We start from the raw sequence: 18,144 nt of genomic DNA on the forward strand, positions 1-18,144 counted from the left end.
TGTTTATATTGTCTTAAATATTGGATATCACTCAGAAGCCTGCCTTTTCCCAGTAAGATCACAACATCAATGTAATGTTGATTTGAATTGACAAATAATTCCTGTTTTCAACGTGTAAGACTTTGGATGATCTTAAGTTAGGGACTTAGCTACTTTAAAACCTCTTGGGTGTCTTGTCATATTTCTTCAAAGTAATTGATTGGCAGATCTGTTACTGTAAGTGATAGGCCTAGTCAATTCGAAATTTTTTCTCTAATCGAAATTTTTTCTCTAACTGGCCCTACCGACGATCGTCGATAGCCATCAACTTTTTTTCTGCGATGAGCGTTTTTCTGAGGGATTGCAAAATAATTTCTAAACAAAATATATCATACTTGACTGTCAATGATCATACCTTTATTTATAACAAACGACGGGCTACTATAAAACGGCAATAACTCAACACATTTCTGATACACGGCCACGGGTTAATCACATTTGTTTACATCCGCCATATTGATAGCAACGACAGGAAGAAGTAAAAATATGGATTTATGTTTTTAAACGAAACGAAAAACCAGGAATTATGAACATGAAATGTATAAATTATTCTTTATTCCCCGTATGATCAGTAGCCATAAAGTGATAAAATTGTTGTGTTGACGAAACATTTAAGGACATTCTATGCCTGTCTATTGTTTGGTAATACTATTTTTAAGCCCTTTACGACTGTTGTATTGTTGTTTTATCGACTATAGGAGCCACGGTGGTAAGCGGGCCAGTAAGCGGGTAAGACGCTGGCTCGCTCCAGGTGTGCCCGCAGCCGATCAATTTATGTATTTTAGTTTAACGGTTAGAGGGAGGCAACTCTCTTTATTAAAAAGGATGATGTAAGCAAGCGGGAAGCGTGCAAAAGAAAGATGGCGAAGTAAACAGCGGTCTCAAACTATTTGAAACCGTTGTCAACGGTATTAACGTTAAAGTTTTCCTATAGATGCTCAATGCTTATGTCACACGGTTAACGGATATTGAGTGTCGATGGCGAACTGTATAAGCTGCTAGTTTAAGGTCTCAATTCGTCGTGTCTATGTGAAAGGCTAACGGTAAACAAGACATCGGCTATTGAGTATTGGTAACGGCATGGCTGCAGTTTCAAGTTAAAGGGACGGTGACGCGTTTCAATACCGCTATGTACAAGGTTTAAGGTTTACTTATAAATCCTATGGTGGACAGAATAAAGAAATTTTATGGTTTAAATGTATTTACTTTATCGAGTTTACGGCCACCATATTAGTTTCAAATAGTAAAAATTATTGACTTCTCGCCATACATACGTATTGTCAAATGGTTGAAATAGAATAGCCGCCCATATAGACTGAATGAACGTTGTAAAACTGTTTCGTTTAATGGTTATTAAGTGACTTTCCATAGATTAAAGTGCATGACACGTCCTATAGTGTTTTGATAGTTTGTCTACAGTCAATTGTCGACAGTTTATCAACATGGATTCACGTAAAGACTTGATAATAGAACTTCGTAATAACAATAATGAAGATACGGTAGCAGAACGGGATAGCGATGATGATAGTACTTTACACACCAGTTCAAATAAATCAAGGCACACGAAGAAAAGTCACAAAAGTTCAAATTCGTCTAGTTCGTCAAGATATTCAAGTTCTATGATCCGAGCAAGGGAAAAGGCCAAAGTTGCAGAACTGCTGACTGAACAGGCGATGTTGTCTAAAACTCAACAAATTCAGAAATTAGAACTTGAAGTGAAAATCGCTAAAGCTCAAGCCAGAGAGAAGGCTTTCCGTGAAATCGTTGATGAAGATAATGTAAACAGATTGTCAAACGAATATATTGTTCTTTCAGAAGTCAACGGATCCTCAAGTAACAGTGATTATTCTAGTACGGTAAAACCAAGTGATCTTCCACATACAGCCATACCGCCATTGATACATGTAAATGATAAACAAACAAGTGCAAGTAATTTAAATCAACCCATCTCGAGTACACCGCTTATTTATCGTCAACCGCGAGAGCAAACCCTGCCTAACTGCACAAAGAATACCACACCGCAAGGTCAACGTCTTAACCCCACAGCCAATGAATTTCAACCGACAAACACTGAATGTTTGGATTCAACACAGTTACAGACAAGGTCAAACGAAAATCAGAATGCTACAAGCTCTAATATTCAACACGATGTGGTTTTGATGCATAGACAATTAATGGCTGCAATGACATTACCTCAACCGGAAGTAAATAAGTTTAAAGGCGACCCGATAGAATACACGCCATTCATTAAAGCCTTCAACGCAAGGATTCGGTCTAAAGTCTCCAACAGTGCCGATTGTCTCTATTATCTTGAACAGCACTTAGAAGGAGAGCCTAGACATTTAATCGACGGATGTTTACATCTAGATCCCGAAGAAGGATTTGAAGAAGCGTTACAACTTTTGGATCAAGAATATGGCGACCCATACAAGCTTTCAATATCGTACACAGACAAAGTTCTTAATTGGTCCTTAGTTAAAGAAGATTCGTCAGCATTAAAGAAATTTTCTCTGTTTCTCATCAAGTGTAGAAACGCCATGAGTAGTTTATCTTATATGTTAGTCTTGAATCACCCACCAAATATGCAGTGCATTGTACAGAAACTCCCATACAGTCTTCAAGCAAGATGGAGAGAACGTGTTGTCCGAATGCGAAAGGTTGAAATGAAAACTGCATTATTCACTGACCTGGTAGACTTTATAAAGGATGCTGCAGAAGCTGCAAACGATCCCATATACGGTAAAGACGCTTTGGTGAAATCGAGTTCAACGAACAGTCAAGCTACTAAACCACATTATCAGCATAAAGATTTACACGGACATGGTAGGAAACCGTTTATACCCAAACAGAAAAGCTTTGCTACAAATACGAGTTCAGTATCGTCGAATTCAGGGTGCTCAAACGGGACCGGGTACAAAAATCAGTTATCAGAAGTTGGACTAAGCTGTAAACTTTGTAAGGGCGCTCATGGTTTAGATAATTGCCCAACCTTTGCGAAGAAAACAATGGAAGATAAGAAGACTTTCTTGGTAAACAATAGACTCTGCTTTAGTTGCTTCGGAACAAATCACATGGCTAAGGGATGTTTACAAAGGGCCACATGCAGTAAATGTCAAAAGAAACATCCAACAACTTTACATATTGATGGATTCAGTCTTCAAATGGTTGATAATCATCTTGAATCGTCTAAGGCTAGTGAAAATACAGCTAACTTGATATCAGATGTTATTCCTAAAACAGTGTGCAATGTAACCAGATCAGTAAACTCTATTATTTTACAACCCATCCTTCCAGTACGTTTACAGTGGAAAGATAAAATGGTTATTACGCTTGCCTTTTATGATAATGGCAGCAGCGGTTGTTTTCTACTAAAAGACACCCAGACGAAATTAAATGCCAAAGGAGTCTCAACGAAAGTACAACTGGGCACCATGCATGGTCAAGACATGTTAGACTCAGAAATGATAAATAACCTGTTGGTGCTTGACATCGATGGCAATAATGGAATAGAATTACCTAAAACGTACACAGTAGGTGAAATACCCGTCACACTCTCACAGGTTCCTACACCAGAAATCGTTAGTAAATGGGAACACCTTCAAGATATAGCAAAGAAAATCCCTCAACTTATTCAAGGATGCGACATTGGGCTTCTCATCGGTAGTAATTGTCCCGTAGCTCTAGGGCCGTTAGAAGTAAAACCTAGTGAAGGAAATGGACCATTTGCTATGCGCTTGCCTCATGGTTGGACCGTGTGTGGGCCAGTTTCCGTAGAAGAATCTTTGTCAACAAACGAAGTCTCAGTAAATCGCATAACTGTTAGAGAAGTAGAAAGGTTCAAGGAAATATTCTCACCGCAAACAGTTCTTGAAATGTTCGAAAGAGACTTTATTGAGGATCCGATCAATCAAAACTCAGAAGAATATGGTTTGTCTCAAGACGACAGGAAGTTTATAGAAATTGTCAATGATGGTATAAGTAACGTAAACGGCCACTATCAGATCCCACTTCCTTTTCGTAAAGAGCATATTCTCTTCCCAGATAACCGACTTCAAGCTGTTAAACGCTGTGAATGGCAGAAGAAAAAGATGTCAAGCGATTCTCAGTATTATGAACATTATAAACGTTTTATTCAAGACAATATCGATAAGGGTTTTATCGAGAAAGTTCCTGAAAATGCCTCACCGGAACCAGGACATTCGTGGTATCTTCCTCATCATGGGGTCTACCACCCTCGTAAATTAGACAAGATACGAGTCGTGTTCGATTGTAGCGCGCAGTACCAAGGTATCTCTTTGAATAATCAGCTACTACAGGGCCCAAACCTGACAAACTCATTGATTGGTGTATTAACTCGATTTCGGGACGAACGTATCGCATTCATGGGAGACATCGAATCAATGTTCCATCAGGTAATGGTCCCACCTCACCATCGAGACTTTCTACGACTTCTATGGTGGAAGGACGGCGACATTGATAACGACTTAGAGGAGTTCCGTATGTGTGTACATCCGTTTGGAGCTGCCTCATCCCCCAGCTGCTCAAACTTCGCATTAAAGAAGACTGCGGATGAATCGGAAGAAGAGTTTGGTAAAACTGTCGCAAATGTTATTCGTAATAACTTTTATGTAGACGATTGCCTCAAAAGTGTCAAGACTCCAGAAATCGCTAAAGACTTAATACGAAGGTTACAAGGTGCATGCCTTAAAGGCGGATTTAGGTTGACTAAGTTCATCTGTTCTGATAAAGAGGTTCTTGAATCTATTCCAGAGGACGAAAGGGCTAAGGAAGTTCGGGAGTTGGATTTGAATTTAGACCTACCAGTAGAACGAGCACTTGGCGTAAAATGGGTTGTTTCATCGGACACTTTTGGTTTCACAATCACCTTAAAGGACAGACCTTTAACTCGCAGAGGTATCTTATCCATGGTATCGTCAATCTATGACCCACTCGGATTTGTTTCCCCGGTAACGTTAACAGCCAAACGAATATTACAGGATTTATGCCGCCTTGATCTTGATTGGGATGACGCTATACCAGTGGAGTATCAACGACAATGGTTAAACTGGAAAGATAATCTTCTGGCTTTAGAGAAGATAGAGATTCAACGATGTGTTAAACCGGTTGAATTTGGACCTATACTATCAAAGCAAGTTCATGTATTTTCGGATGCAAGTTCTACAGCGTATGGAGCGGTTGCTTATCTTCGACTCAAGGATAATAACGATCGAATACACTGTTCATTTTTACTAGGTAAAAGTAGACTCGCACCCATAAAGACAGTTACTATACCGAGACTCGAACTAACGGCCGCTACAGTATCAACACGCATTGGCCAACTGTTGTTAAATGAGTTGACTGATAAACCGGATTCTGTCTTTTATCACACAGACTCAACTACTGTCTTAAGATACATTCATAATGACCAACGACGATTCAAAATCTTTGTTGCGAACAGAGTTCAAACGATTCGTAACTGCTCAGAACCATCCCAATGGCTGTATATCGACACTAAAAGTAATCCAGCTGATGACGCCTCACGTGGTTTAACAAGCTTAACATTCCTACAGTCAAACAGATGGCTTAAAGGTCCCGAATTCTTATGGAAGCCAGAAGAGGAATGGATCAAACAACCAGTGTTACCTGGACTAATTCCCTCATCAGATCCTGAAGTAAAGGATGAAGTTTCTAATTGTGTAACGAACGTAACTTGTTCTGATAATAATCCTGTGAAGTTGTTTATTGAACACTATTCAGATTGGCACAGATTAAAACGTGCTGTTGTTATATTTTTACGGTTTAAATCAATTCTACTGCGTTTGAGTAAGGACAGAAAAGATCATAATCATTTAAATAGATCAGAAGAAGCCTTTATGACTGAACGGAGGAAATCCTCATTCAGATCCTTAAACTTACCCATAACTGTATTAGAAATGGAGAAAGCAGAAAGTAGTATTTTTAAGTACGTTCACGAACATCAATACGCTGAAGAACTTAAAGTTCTTAGATCAACAGACTTCAATCAGAATAATCGTCGCCAACAGTTTAAGTGCAAAAAGTTGTTAACGAAGAATTTGTCAAATTTATGGAAGCTCGATCCAGTTATCGATAATGGTGTTCTCCGCGTTGGTGGACGGTTAGACAGAGCCGACGTCTCGGAATCCTTAAAGCACCCTGTAATCGTTCCCAGAAAGGGTCACTTAACAGAACTCATCATTCGCCATGCTCATCAACGACTTGCTCATGCAGGAAGAGGTCATGTTCTAGCATCGCTACGAGAAAAGTATTGGATAATAGGAGCCAACGCCGCAGTACGCCAGGTGATAACTAAATGTGTTCCCTGTCGACGCAACCGAGCTAAACCAAACATACAGAAAATGGCGGATTTGCCAGCCGAAAGAGTCAACCCCTCACCACCGTTTACCTACGTGGGATTAGATTATTTCGGACCGTTCTATATTAAGGATGGACGACGTGAACTTAAACGTTACGGAGCTATTTTCACTTGTCTAGCTAGCAGAAGTATTCACATCGAAGTTTCGAACTCTTTGGAAACGGATTCATTCATACAAGCTCTTCAACGTTTCATAGCCCGAAGAGGACCCGTTAGACAGATACGAAGTGATAATGGATCCAACTTCATTGGTGCCGAAAAGGAGCTTCGTCAGGCATTAGATGAAATGGACAAGGATAAAGTTAGAAATAAATTACTGCATTTCAACGTTGATTGGATATTCAACCCCCCAACCGCAAGCCACATGGGAGGAATTTGGGAGCGCCAAATTCGCTCAATTAGAAAGGTCTTCAATTTTCTCCTCAAGGAACATGGAAGATGTCTAGATGATGAATCGTTTAGAACTTTAATGTGCGAGGTCGAACAAATCTTAAACTCTAGACCTCTTACATTCTTTTCTTCTGATAAAGACGATTTAGATCCCTTAACGCCCAATCACATCTTAACTACTAAGACTCAAGTTGTTTTATCACCGCCTGGATGTTTTCAACGTGAAGATCTATATCTACGTCGCAGGTGGCGCAGAGTCCAGTATCTCGCCAATCTGTTTTGGACCCGATGGAAGAAGGAGTATATGATATGTTTACAGGAACGCAATAAATGGTGTCATCCTCAACGTAATGTCCAGATTGATGATATTGTTCTTGTGTGTGATGACAGTCTCCCTAGAAACGAATGGATAATGGGAAGAATCGTTTCAACAGAAACTGATAATAAAGGACTAGTTAGAGCTGCTAAAATTAGAACGTCAACCACTCAACTACGCCGACCTATTGCTAAATTGGTTCTACTACTTGAGAAGGAAGATGGTGATTAACGTGTTAAAGTGACTTTTAAGTGATTTAATGTTTAATAGTATTTAAATGACTTTAATGGTATTACGGTTTAACGTGGACAATTTTTAATGTGTTTAAACGGCTGCAGTTATTAAGACTGAATATTAGTTTGTAAATTGATTTCCTAATTTAGGGACCGGGTATGTGCCCGCAGCCGATCAATTTATGTATTTTAGTTTAACGGTTAGAGGGAGGCAACTCTCTTTATTAAAAAGGATGATGTAAGCAAGCGGGAAGCGTGCAAAAGAAAGATGGCGAAGTAAACAGCGGTCTCAAACTATTTGAAACCGTTGTCAACGGTATTAACGTTAAAGTTTTCCTATAGATGCTCAATGCTTATGTCACACGGTTAACGGATATTGAGTGTCGATGGCGAACTGTATAAGCTGCTAGTTTAAGGTCTCAATTCGTCGTGTCTATGTGAAAGGCTAACGGTAAACAAGACATCGGCTATTGAGTATTGGTAACGGCATGGCTGCAGTTTCAAGTTAAAGGGACGGTGACGCGTTTCAATACCGCTATGTACAAGGTTTAAGGTTTACTTATAAATCCTATGGTGGACAGAATAAAGAAATTTTATGGTTTAAATGTATTTACTTTATCGAGTTTACGGCCACCATACCAGGTGTTGGCCGAGAAAGTTCATAGCGGGTTTTCCCGCGTGGTTTCCCCTTGTCAGTTGTCTCCTTAACAGTTGGAATTCGATATAATTAAGAGTAGGCCGTAGTGCCGCTGTCCGCGCAAAATTAATTTCATAGCACACGGCGTATGCCCGTCGCCTTAAAATAAACTAAAATCCCCAAAGGCGCAGGCGGTTCAGCCGCACGAATAACCACATTTATGCACTCGTTTGGTACTTGTAACGGTATAGTTACAATATTTTCCATTGTATGAACTTAAATTGTTTTCTTACAGTAATTATATAGTAGCAGACATTAAGACCCAATCTTGTTGTTTATATTAGACAACATTCCGCCTTTTGCCAACTCATTGAATACTATATAGCCAGTGGCAGGACTGAGGGAGCGGCGTCCCCGAGCATCCATTTCTTTGAGGCAGCCAACCAAAAAAGAGAAAATTTAATTTACGCTTTTCAAATTTGAAATTATTGAATAAAAAGTTCATTTCGTCTGTGTCTGTTTTTTGCATTTTGATGGGCTATTATACACAAGGCCCCGCCTTTATGTGTTAAAGACGTAAATTTAAAATGTCGGAGAAAGCAACCTGTTATCGATTCGATTTATTAAGAGGGTATTTGTACCCGTGTCAGGTAGGATTGTCTGCTTAATTGCAGTTGGATGTGGCAGAAATATTTTAAATAACAATAATCAATCGTTGTTTTGAAGAAAAATTTGTCAATTTTGCTTATTTGAATCCCGATGTGATTAGTGTTGGGAGTTTGCCACTTGAAACTATATAGCACCATCTCTTATCTCGAAATACGGAGGGTTAAGAGATGATTTTTTTTTTATCTACTGCGAGGGATGACATCAAGCTTATTAGCTCACAATATTAACCTTTCTTCCTTCTGCGAATTAAATTCTGGTAATAGAAAAATAAATAAAGGGTTTTGAAGTATATCTGGACAAAAATATTTCCTATTTAGTGTACATCGGTACAGAAAATAGTACGCGCAGGCGTAAAATGAGTAAAAGGCACGATTCTACCCAGGCCAGTTTTACTACGTCTTATGGAGGACGATGATCGACGCCGTGTGATGCGACGGCTTTGGAATGTGGAACCCTGCCGTTGCACCGGACCTCCAGGCCCGCAATTTACCATTATATTTCAACAAATCGCTTTTGGCTAGGTGTCTTTAGCAGTGGAAGGAATCCGGAGGATCACGAGAAAACCCAGGCGGACATATTCCTTGCCACGTATAATGACACTTAAAACTGGACTGCAAAAGAACAAGACTTGCAGGGTGTTAATCAAAGACCCGTTGTTACGATGTGGAGGGAACAAGTGGGATGTGGAGGGGGGGGGGCAGTTGATTCCCCTTCCTTTAGCGGTTAGAAATGTTTGAAAAATGGCGGTGTCACAGATGTTTTCTGGCGCATAGCTGGACCTGAATAGAATAACAACGCTATACTTGAGGTGGCACGATATTTCAGAGGGGGCAGGGGGGGCGCCCTACCCCGCCCCCGCCCCCTGCAACGGGCCTGTTTGGACTCCTAACTACTCCCCCATCCCCTCCACCTAAGAAATACCAACCGAACAGTAAAGTACAACGATTTTATTCTGGTTTTCAGTGGGTGTCGTGATTTGATATAAATTCCGGTATGATCCGATGTCGTTCGAGGAGTTCCCCAGGGATTTTCCAGCCTGCTTTCCCCTTGTCAGTATGGTACAGGCTTGATGCCGTGCCTGACAAGAAACAATGTCTAGTAGTTCGGATAGAACGAAAACACAGACATGTGTATTTGTTACAGTGTTCATAACAGAGCGCCTAGTAGCAAGAATTTAATGGCGGGAAGGCGGGAACACCCCGAATAGCACACCACATGGCGTATGTCCGTCTTCATTATCCAAAACGAAAAACCAGACACGTGTAGGCTACACGTTTCTGTGCACTTACAGAACGCCTGTGCGGCCTTCGGTTGCACGGATTTTCGTACTATAGTCGAACCATCTGCTTGCGAATGACATTTAGTTCAACCAGTGGTCGTGACCAGCCGTACCATGCGATAAAGCACGGTCGGAATAGTTCAAAGATGGCTGACAAAACTGACACTTGAGAAGATTTTCTGAAAAATATAATAAAATTGCCGATTGCCGTTGCGTTATTTACACCTGGGTCGGTATTATAGGGTCCATGTTAACACCTGAAAGTTAGTGAATGGGCATTGTAGTATAGATGTTAAATTTGATTTTTATTTCGTCTTTTTTTTTGATGAATTTGACAGATTAGGATCTTCTTATTCGAATATATATAGGCACACGACAAAAAAAAACTATACGTGTGAAATGATCTTGGTTGGGTGACATAAATCCAATGAAAAATATTGTGATATTGACTAATCCTTTTTGTAACCTATTTTAAGCTTGCTTTCACATCGCAGGATAGAAAATTAACCAGTTTTTATTAAAAATACATGAGTAAATAGGAGAAAATATAGCAGGCGGAACAACTGACATGGTCACCGCCATAGGGTCATTTGTGTTTGGGTGCTGGTTCAGACTAGTCGGTACCATAGTCTACATCCGAAGGTCGCCCTGGTAGCTAGAACTTAATGACGGGAAGGCGGGAACGCCCCTAATAGCACACCGCATGGCATGGCGTGGCATGGCGTATGTCCGTCTTCATTATCTAGGACGTTAAACCCCATTTCATTTCAACCAACTGTTTAGTATCAGTAACATATCCTTATGTATATTATTTATTTACATATTTTTACATTATTATTAAATTTACAATTTTCAGACTACGGTCGTCTTCTAAAACAAACCGGCTATCGTGTCACATCACGTGACCGAAATAGGTATATAATTTGTCTAATTGCTTTCACGTTCTGATAAGCGTCTGCCGTCGCGTCGGGCTAGATCTATTTGTTAAGGCCAGCTCAATTTTCGTCAAGGTCGTTGAGATTTAAACAAGGTTAGGGCACATGAGTGTTGGCGAGATTGTAGGTTAGGGTTAGGGTAAGTGTTAGAGTAGGTCCAGGGTTAGGGTTAGGGTTGAGATTAGCGCTAGCCCTGTTTACATCTCGTGACCTTTGACCAAACTTGAAGTTGGCCTTATCAAATAGTTCTAACCCGTCGAGACTGCGATAGCTGACTTTGTGGTGCACTTCATGGAGTGGGTATGTATACACCGTAATATTGCAGTCAGACACGCTAATAATCGTTTGTGTTGAATTGAACATTTTGGCACTTTTCAGACGATATAAAGAAACCAGCGCCACCTATAAGAAGTTTTTCTGTTGCTGCTCCTAAACTGTGGAACAGGCTGCCATCACATATTAAGGATGCAAAATCATTGTGTACATTCAAATCATTGCTAAACAACACAGCTATTCAGCGCAGGTGATGGGAAACTGTCGTAAATGTGACAGACTAACTCAGCGCCAGTGAGCAAACTTTTTGGATACGAGGCTCTATACAAATCCATTATTATTATTATTATAAGTGTCGAGTAAAATCTTTTGATGGGCCTCATTTCAATCAGATTGAGTCCAAGCCAGATATCTACCGTTGGATCTTTGTTTAGTTTTCTTCATAAAAGGATAAATAATCGGTTTGAGTACATTTCTCTGAACTTTAACTTCCATCGTACAACAAAATCAACCAACGCAGCCAAGGTATTACCATTATCTCATATTTTTTTACGTCACGAAGGTCATATCAAGGGCGTGTTTTTGTTTACATTGATTGACTATGTTTCCACATCACCGATTCCTGTCGCGCCCGTTTGGCCGCTTCGGCGTCCTTCTTCATCTTTCTATAAGCTAACCTTCGCTCTAACAAACCCAGATACAATATAGAGGAACAGAGACTCAACACGGCGGCTATGGCGTAACTCCACTTAAAACATCGTAGACCGTAACAATCATGAACGCTTGGATCGCCAATACTCAACTCATAGAGAGCTCCAAATATCTTCTGGATAATCAAGCCACCAAAAGCGGTACCGACCATCATGAAACCCCAGTTCATCCCAAAATATTTCATTCCAAAAAACTCGCTGGTCATGGTCGGAGTTAAACACCAGGTAGCGCCATTAGGGATGCCGACCCCGAACAGAGCCAACAGAATGATGGGATAGTAGTCACCGTAGAAAACACACACAGCCAGCACGACAGTCTGAAGAGTCGTGGTGCACAGAATCACCCCAGCTCTAGGTACTTTCTCTATTATCATATCAGACACGAAACCAATTATCAATTTAGAAAATGTCGCTGATATTGGATTTAATACCGTGAATAATGTACTTTTGTTCTCGTGCTGAAAAGATTTTAAATACGTTGTAATGTTATTTATATACATCAACTGTAGACTAGCGCACATTATATACGGCCAGAGCAGGAAGTGGAAATCAAAAAGTTTTAAAAGTTTTAGCCCACGAATACTCTTTTCCTCCTCTATCTGGGGGTCACTATCTGCGACGATCTCTTTCTGGCTCTCGGATGCATTTATGGGTTCTAAAACTTGTATCTCGTCATCCGGGTACTGGGCTAAAAATACAACCCCTAGAAGATTGATTACACCGAAGGCAATAGCAGACGTCAGATAGAATCCTGAAAGATCTTGATTTTCTTCGTCTGTTTCGTGGCCGTTCTTGAAACACACACCGTATAAGAGAGCGACCAAAGCAGGACCTGCACTGAATGACGAGTCTAGAAGTCCAACAATTTTACCTCTATGTTTCGAGTGAACATTATTCATACTTGTCGTGAGACACGACATGTAGGTAAAGATGGCGCCAAATCCTGAAATTAGATATTATTGTAATATTAGCAACACTAATTATTTATTGTCTCTAACTCAAAGTCTTACACGTTGAAATTACGAATTATTTGTCAATTCAAATCAACATTGATGTTGTGATCTTACCAGGAAACGATAGGCTTCTGATATCCAATATTTAAGACAAAATAAACATTTTACCATTGGTACACGAATCGCGTACCATAGTGTGTTTCAGCGCCATTTGTAACAAGTGACCAGATAGAACGAGGCTAGACATATTCCACAACTCATGTTAAATGGTGACGGCATATCTTATCTGGAGAGCATGCGCAATAGACTGGAATAACCAGACGCTAGAAATTGCTATTCGATGGACATAACTGATTTGAAATTAGTGTCAAAACGGAAACAATTGAATGCAAATCAGTTTATATACAATCAGATTACATTATTTTATGCGTCGCGACCCATTTGGGTCAATTTCTAGCTCCTTTAAGTCTCTCATTTTTGGTGGCGTATATCTGGGCCTGAATAAAACGACCAGTTTCATCAGCTACAACCTCGCTGATAACAATAATGAGTGTAGAACTTAATGCGTAAAACGTGGTGTTTTTTTAGGGTGCACACTGCACCTTTTTAGGGTACCCCCAATCTGCCCCTTTATCACACCCATGGACTACACAAATACTTATAGCACTCCTATCAATTTAGTAGGAAATGTCAAGTTCTCACCATCGCCTGTCCAACCTCCTGGGTTTTCTCCGGGTCTTGCGGTTTCCTCCCACTGCTAAAGACCCCTACGCGCAAGCGAATTATGGAAATAAAATTGAACCATATGTCAATCCCGAAATGACCTAGTTTGTGTCGAGTGTTAACCCCCCTCCCTCTCTCTCTCTCTCTCTCTCTCCGTCTTCATTAGCCCAGGTTAGGAGCAGAACAGTAGGACGTTAAACTCCATTTCATTTCATTTCTCTCTCTCTCTCTCTCTCTCTCTCTCTCGTTCTTACCAGCAAGGAAGAAGTAGATATCTTGTAGATAAGGGTGGTCGTGATAGAAGTCAACGTTACTGTAAGTCGTATACAACATGACAAAACCTAGCGTTGTTAATAGCATGGCTGTAAACGACGTCCATCTTGCACCCAATTTCTCACACATAAAACCTGCTGGGAATCCTATAGATATTCCAAAATTACCCATTGCTGCCATCATTTCAACTGTAAGGAAAAATTGAATTATTTAATAAAAATCGATTATTATACGTTCATCTTCTAAGTGTGCGGGGGTGAGGGTGGGGTTAGGATGTGGGGTTGGATGGCTGAATGGTTAGCACGTACGCCTGTATCATAAGGTCTGTCATTGAGTCAACTGGCGTGGTTTCGATTCCCCGGCTGTACGTGACAAGGATGAAGGAGTATGGTCGCCTGTCCAACCTCGTGGGTATTCTCCGGGTCCTCCGGTTTCCTCCCGCTGCGAAAAACTCCTACGCGCAAGCGAATTATTGAAATAAAATTGAACCACGTGTTTGTCCCGAAATGACCTAGTTTATGTCGAGTTTGTCGCGAGGTTTTGTAAGTGTGCTGCGCAATTTAAACGGCACACTAAGCAAATGCGAAAAACCACGTGATCCTAAATAGATATTCACTGGTGTCTACTGGTAAGTTCATAGCTGTGGTTTTCTTTATTTAGTCATTCTGTGTCTATGACTAGATTGTGTCTTCGGTTGTATGCCTTCTATGTTTTTATTTTGCAAAATTCATATATTTAGCCGGGTGTGTCGCTATTCTCTCTCTCTCTCTCCTCCTCTCTCTCTCTCTCTCTCTCTCACCTCATTTCGGTGTAGAATAAAGCACGAGACAGAGGTTATGCTGGGTAAATAAAAACTAAAGAAAATAAACCGAGAAAGAAAAACCCGAGTCTTTCTTCTACAGCATAACCGAAGTCGAGGACTTTATCTTTCTTATAATCCACAGGCACTTGAAGGGATTAAAATAAAACTTCTTACTACTGCTTGACTATATACTACAGCATAGTCAAGCAGTGATAGGACGTTTTATTTTAATCCCTTTAAGTGTCTGTGTTATAACCCGTCTATGTTTACATGTACGTAAAATCAGAATATCCCAGAATTGAAGAATAACCCGTTACAGGTTTTAAGAAAAACTTTCAGAAGAATAACCTCAAATTCCCCTGTATATATTCAAAGCTGCCCCCGACTTTCAGACCGGGCATAGAATATACCACAAAGATCAAAAGGATTTATCGTTATCTAGGTTTATAAGGACTAATATTTATATCTTTATAAAAAGTCGATAGAAGCAGGGGGGGGGGGGGCTCTCGGAGGCTAGAATTGTAACTACAAGATTATCACAAGTATTGGAAGCCCTGTCGCTCCCTCAGCCATCTTTTAATGAATGCCATTTTTTAATACTTGAAATGAAATGAAATGGGGTTTAACGTCCTACTCCTATGCTGGGTTAATAAAGAGAGAGAGAAATGGGGTTTAACGTCCACTCGACACAAACTAGGTCATTTCGGGACTAACATATGGTTTTTAATTTTATTTCAATAATTCGCTTGCGCGTAGGGGTCTTTAGCAGTGGGAGGAAACCGGAGGACCCGGAGAAAACCCACGAGGTTGGACAGGCGACCCTACTCCTTGTCACGTACAACCGGGGATTCGAAACCACGCCAGTCGACTCAATGACAGACTTTATGATACAGCGCGCGCACGCTAACCATTCAGCCATCCAACCCCCCGGGTTAATGAACACGGGCATACGCCATACAGTGTGCTATGAGGGAAATTTTGCCCGGGCAGCGGCACTATCGCCTACTCTTATATCGAATTCCAACTGCCAAGGGATCTTTTACGTGCATTCCGATGTATACACGGGACCTCGGTTTTTCGTCTCATCCAAATGACTTGAAAGCTGTCCTTGTCAGGCCCTCCGTCCTGCATCGCTGACAACGGGGAACCACGCCGGAAAATCTAGATGAACTTTCTCGGCCAATGCAGAGATCGAACAGCCGACCTCCAGGCTAGCGAACCAGCGTCTTACCCACTTAGCCACGTGATCCCCGTTTTAATACTTGGTATGGTGTAAATATAACTTGGGAGAGGTTAAACATGTATTACTCAAGAGTTAAATCTGCCTATTGCAGGTCTTTCTTTAGGCCTGAAAATTTTTATAAATTATTAATTAGACATTAATTAACATGAAAAGACCATAATCAACTCTCGATGTCATCGCTAGTCTGCGAAATTTACTGAATTTGAATCCGATCTGTTGCTCAACGCTCATCGATACTATTTTTTTTATCGTACCGACTTTAGTAATGATGATCGAGGCTAGGCCTAAAATTCAAAAACTAATATCTCGGTTCAGAGTGGATCAATTTGACTGAAATTTTCAGCAAATCCCCTTTACATTATCTAGTTTTTACCTATTATAGTGAGCATGGTCAACCTTTTATCTAATCTCCCATAATGTATCTGTAATAAACTAACCTTAGATTCATTACAATAAAGCTAATTAGGTCAAATATTCTATATATATAAGTATTATACCTACCTTGTGACTGAGTAAAGTCACATTCTATCAGGGCCGTAACTAGCCCGGAGCAACCAAGGGGGCGAGAAGAGTTCTCATGGGTGCTGTAAAATTGACGGACAATATATATCAATTTTTTTTATGGTCGAAAATCTTTTCACGGGGGGGGGGGGGGAGCTTCGCCCCATCCCCCACCCTTAGTTACGGGCCTGTATTATATATATAATTATTATACATACCTTGTGACTGGGTATAATCAAATTTCTTCTTAATAGCATTAGAATAGGCGTTGAAGATGAAGATCGATCCAGCAATAGCCATACCAATACATCCCACGGCGATCGCAATAATACGTAATATTAAATTCTTTGTAACACGAACCATTTTGACTAGCAGATATCCCACGTGGGACGATTTCCAATACTTTCAATACCTAAATTATCATGTCAGAGGATTTGAAGAACACCATGTCCTTTAAAAATAAAAGGGTTTATTAAAATGTTTAGAGTTCCCCGAAATATTCATATATTTACTTCCCGTTAGAATCAATTTCAAAGCATTTCAGGAAAAAAGCCTCTCTGGTGAACAACAGTTGCAGGTTGTTGGTTTCCCGGACACCTCTGCTTCTTTTCCCAACTCATAGTGATTGTGTTAGCGTGTATAAAAACTGTTTGGCTAATCAGTATTTTCATATATCATACCCTGATAACACAGATCAGTGTTAAAATTATCAAACTTAAACTTTGAACTTTTACCACCTCGAGACCATATCTAGGCCTATGTATTTTATTACATGCCGAGGAAAGGGATATCTTTGTACCGAAGCCTTAGTTTTATCATGTGAGCAAGCCCACCAGAGAGTAAAAGTACATTACATCTGTACTGGTTCAAATTGGTGAAATGAAGTATGGTTTAAACTTCCTACCGTTCTGCCCCGACGGGGCAGGCCGTTGGGTGGCCGGATGGTTAAAGTGTGCGCGTCATTGAGTCAGGTGACGTAGTTTCGATTTTCCGCTTGTATCTGACAAGGAGGGAGTAAGGTCGCCTGTCCAGCCTCTTGGGTTTTCTCCGGGCCCTCCGGTTTCCCCCCACGGCTAAGAACCCGTACGCGCACGCGAATGATTGAAATAAAATTGGACCATATGTTAGTCCCAAAATAACCTAGTTTGTGTCCAGTGGACATTAAACCCAATTTCTCTCTCTCTGTCGCTCCGATTGGGCTAATGAAGACGAGTATACGCCACGCAGTGTGCTATCAGGGAAGATTTTGCCCGGACAGCGGCGCTGCGGCCTATCTTATTTTGAATTTCAACTGTCAAGGATTCTGTTACGTGCACGCCAATGTGTACACGTGACCTCGGTTTTTCGCCGCATTCGAGCGACTATACGTTATCAACACCCCCCAGGTTAGCGTGCCAAATGCTTACTCACTGAGTCACCGTGACTCCCGGTTCAAATTAATATACGGAACGAGCTATGTTAACTACGAGCCCTATATTATGTGTTTATATCCAATTCTAATTGTCAAGGGGTCTTTTACGTGCACATCGATATATACACGGGACCTCGGTTTTTAGTCCCATCCGAACGACTATACGTTGTCCGTGAAAGAGCCTGTGTCAAGCACCTCTGACAAGGAGGAACCACGCCGGAAATTCCCGATGAACTTTCTCGGGTAACGCAAGGATCGAACACGGGGCCGACAGGTTTACGAGTCAACATCTTACTCACCGAGTCGCCGTGGCTCCCGGTTCAAATTAATATTGGAAACGAGCTATGTTAACAAATGTTACTA

General features: G+C 40.7%; 2 protein-coding genes across 3 annotated transcripts in view; both read right to left on the reverse strand.

Moving 5' to 3' along the window:
• Positions 1-500, reverse strand: part of LOC126826989 (cilia- and flagella-associated protein 74) — a 46,900-nt gene extending 46,400 nt beyond the window's left edge. For both annotated transcript variants that reach the window (XM_056102508.1, XM_050556141.2), the window contains exon 1: positions 395-500. The gene's annotated coding sequence lies outside the window, so the exon portion shown is untranslated. The remainder of the gene's footprint in view (positions 1-394) is intronic.
• An 8,424-nt stretch (positions 501-8,924) lies between these two features.
• LOC126828108 (uncharacterized) lies at positions 8,925-16,733 on the reverse strand. Its single transcript, XM_050557687.2, has 4 exons — positions 16,589-16,733; positions 13,806-14,012; positions 11,843-12,818; positions 8,925-8,931 (listed from the first exon to the last, which is right to left on the reverse strand). Exons 1-4 carry the CDS (start codon positions 16,731-16,733, stop codon positions 8,925-8,927), a joined length of 1,335 nt encoding a protein of 444 aa, XP_050413644.2.
• Positions 16,734-18,144: the final 1,411 nt, after the last annotated feature.

The sequence above is a fragment of the Patella vulgata genome, chromosome 7 (assembly GCF_932274485.2).
Source record: "Patella vulgata chromosome 7, xgPatVulg1.2, whole genome shotgun sequence".
Lineage (NCBI taxonomy): Eukaryota > Metazoa > Mollusca > Gastropoda > Patellidae > Patella > Patella vulgata.

Bases quoted from the DNA above. Each gene is read 5' to 3' on its own strand.
- LOC126828108 (XM_050557687.2), bottom strand. From the start codon at position 16,733: ATGGTTCGTGTTACAAAGAATTTAATATTACGTATTATTGCGATCGCC. The intron at 14,013-16,588 runs GTATGTATAATA...TTTTCCTTACAG, and splicing joins TGATTATACCCAGTCACAAG to TTGAAATGATGGCAGCAATG. The intron at 12,819-13,805 runs GTAAGAACGAGA...ATCTAATTTCAG, and splicing joins TATCTACTTCTTCCTTGCTG to GATTTGGCGCCATCTTTACC.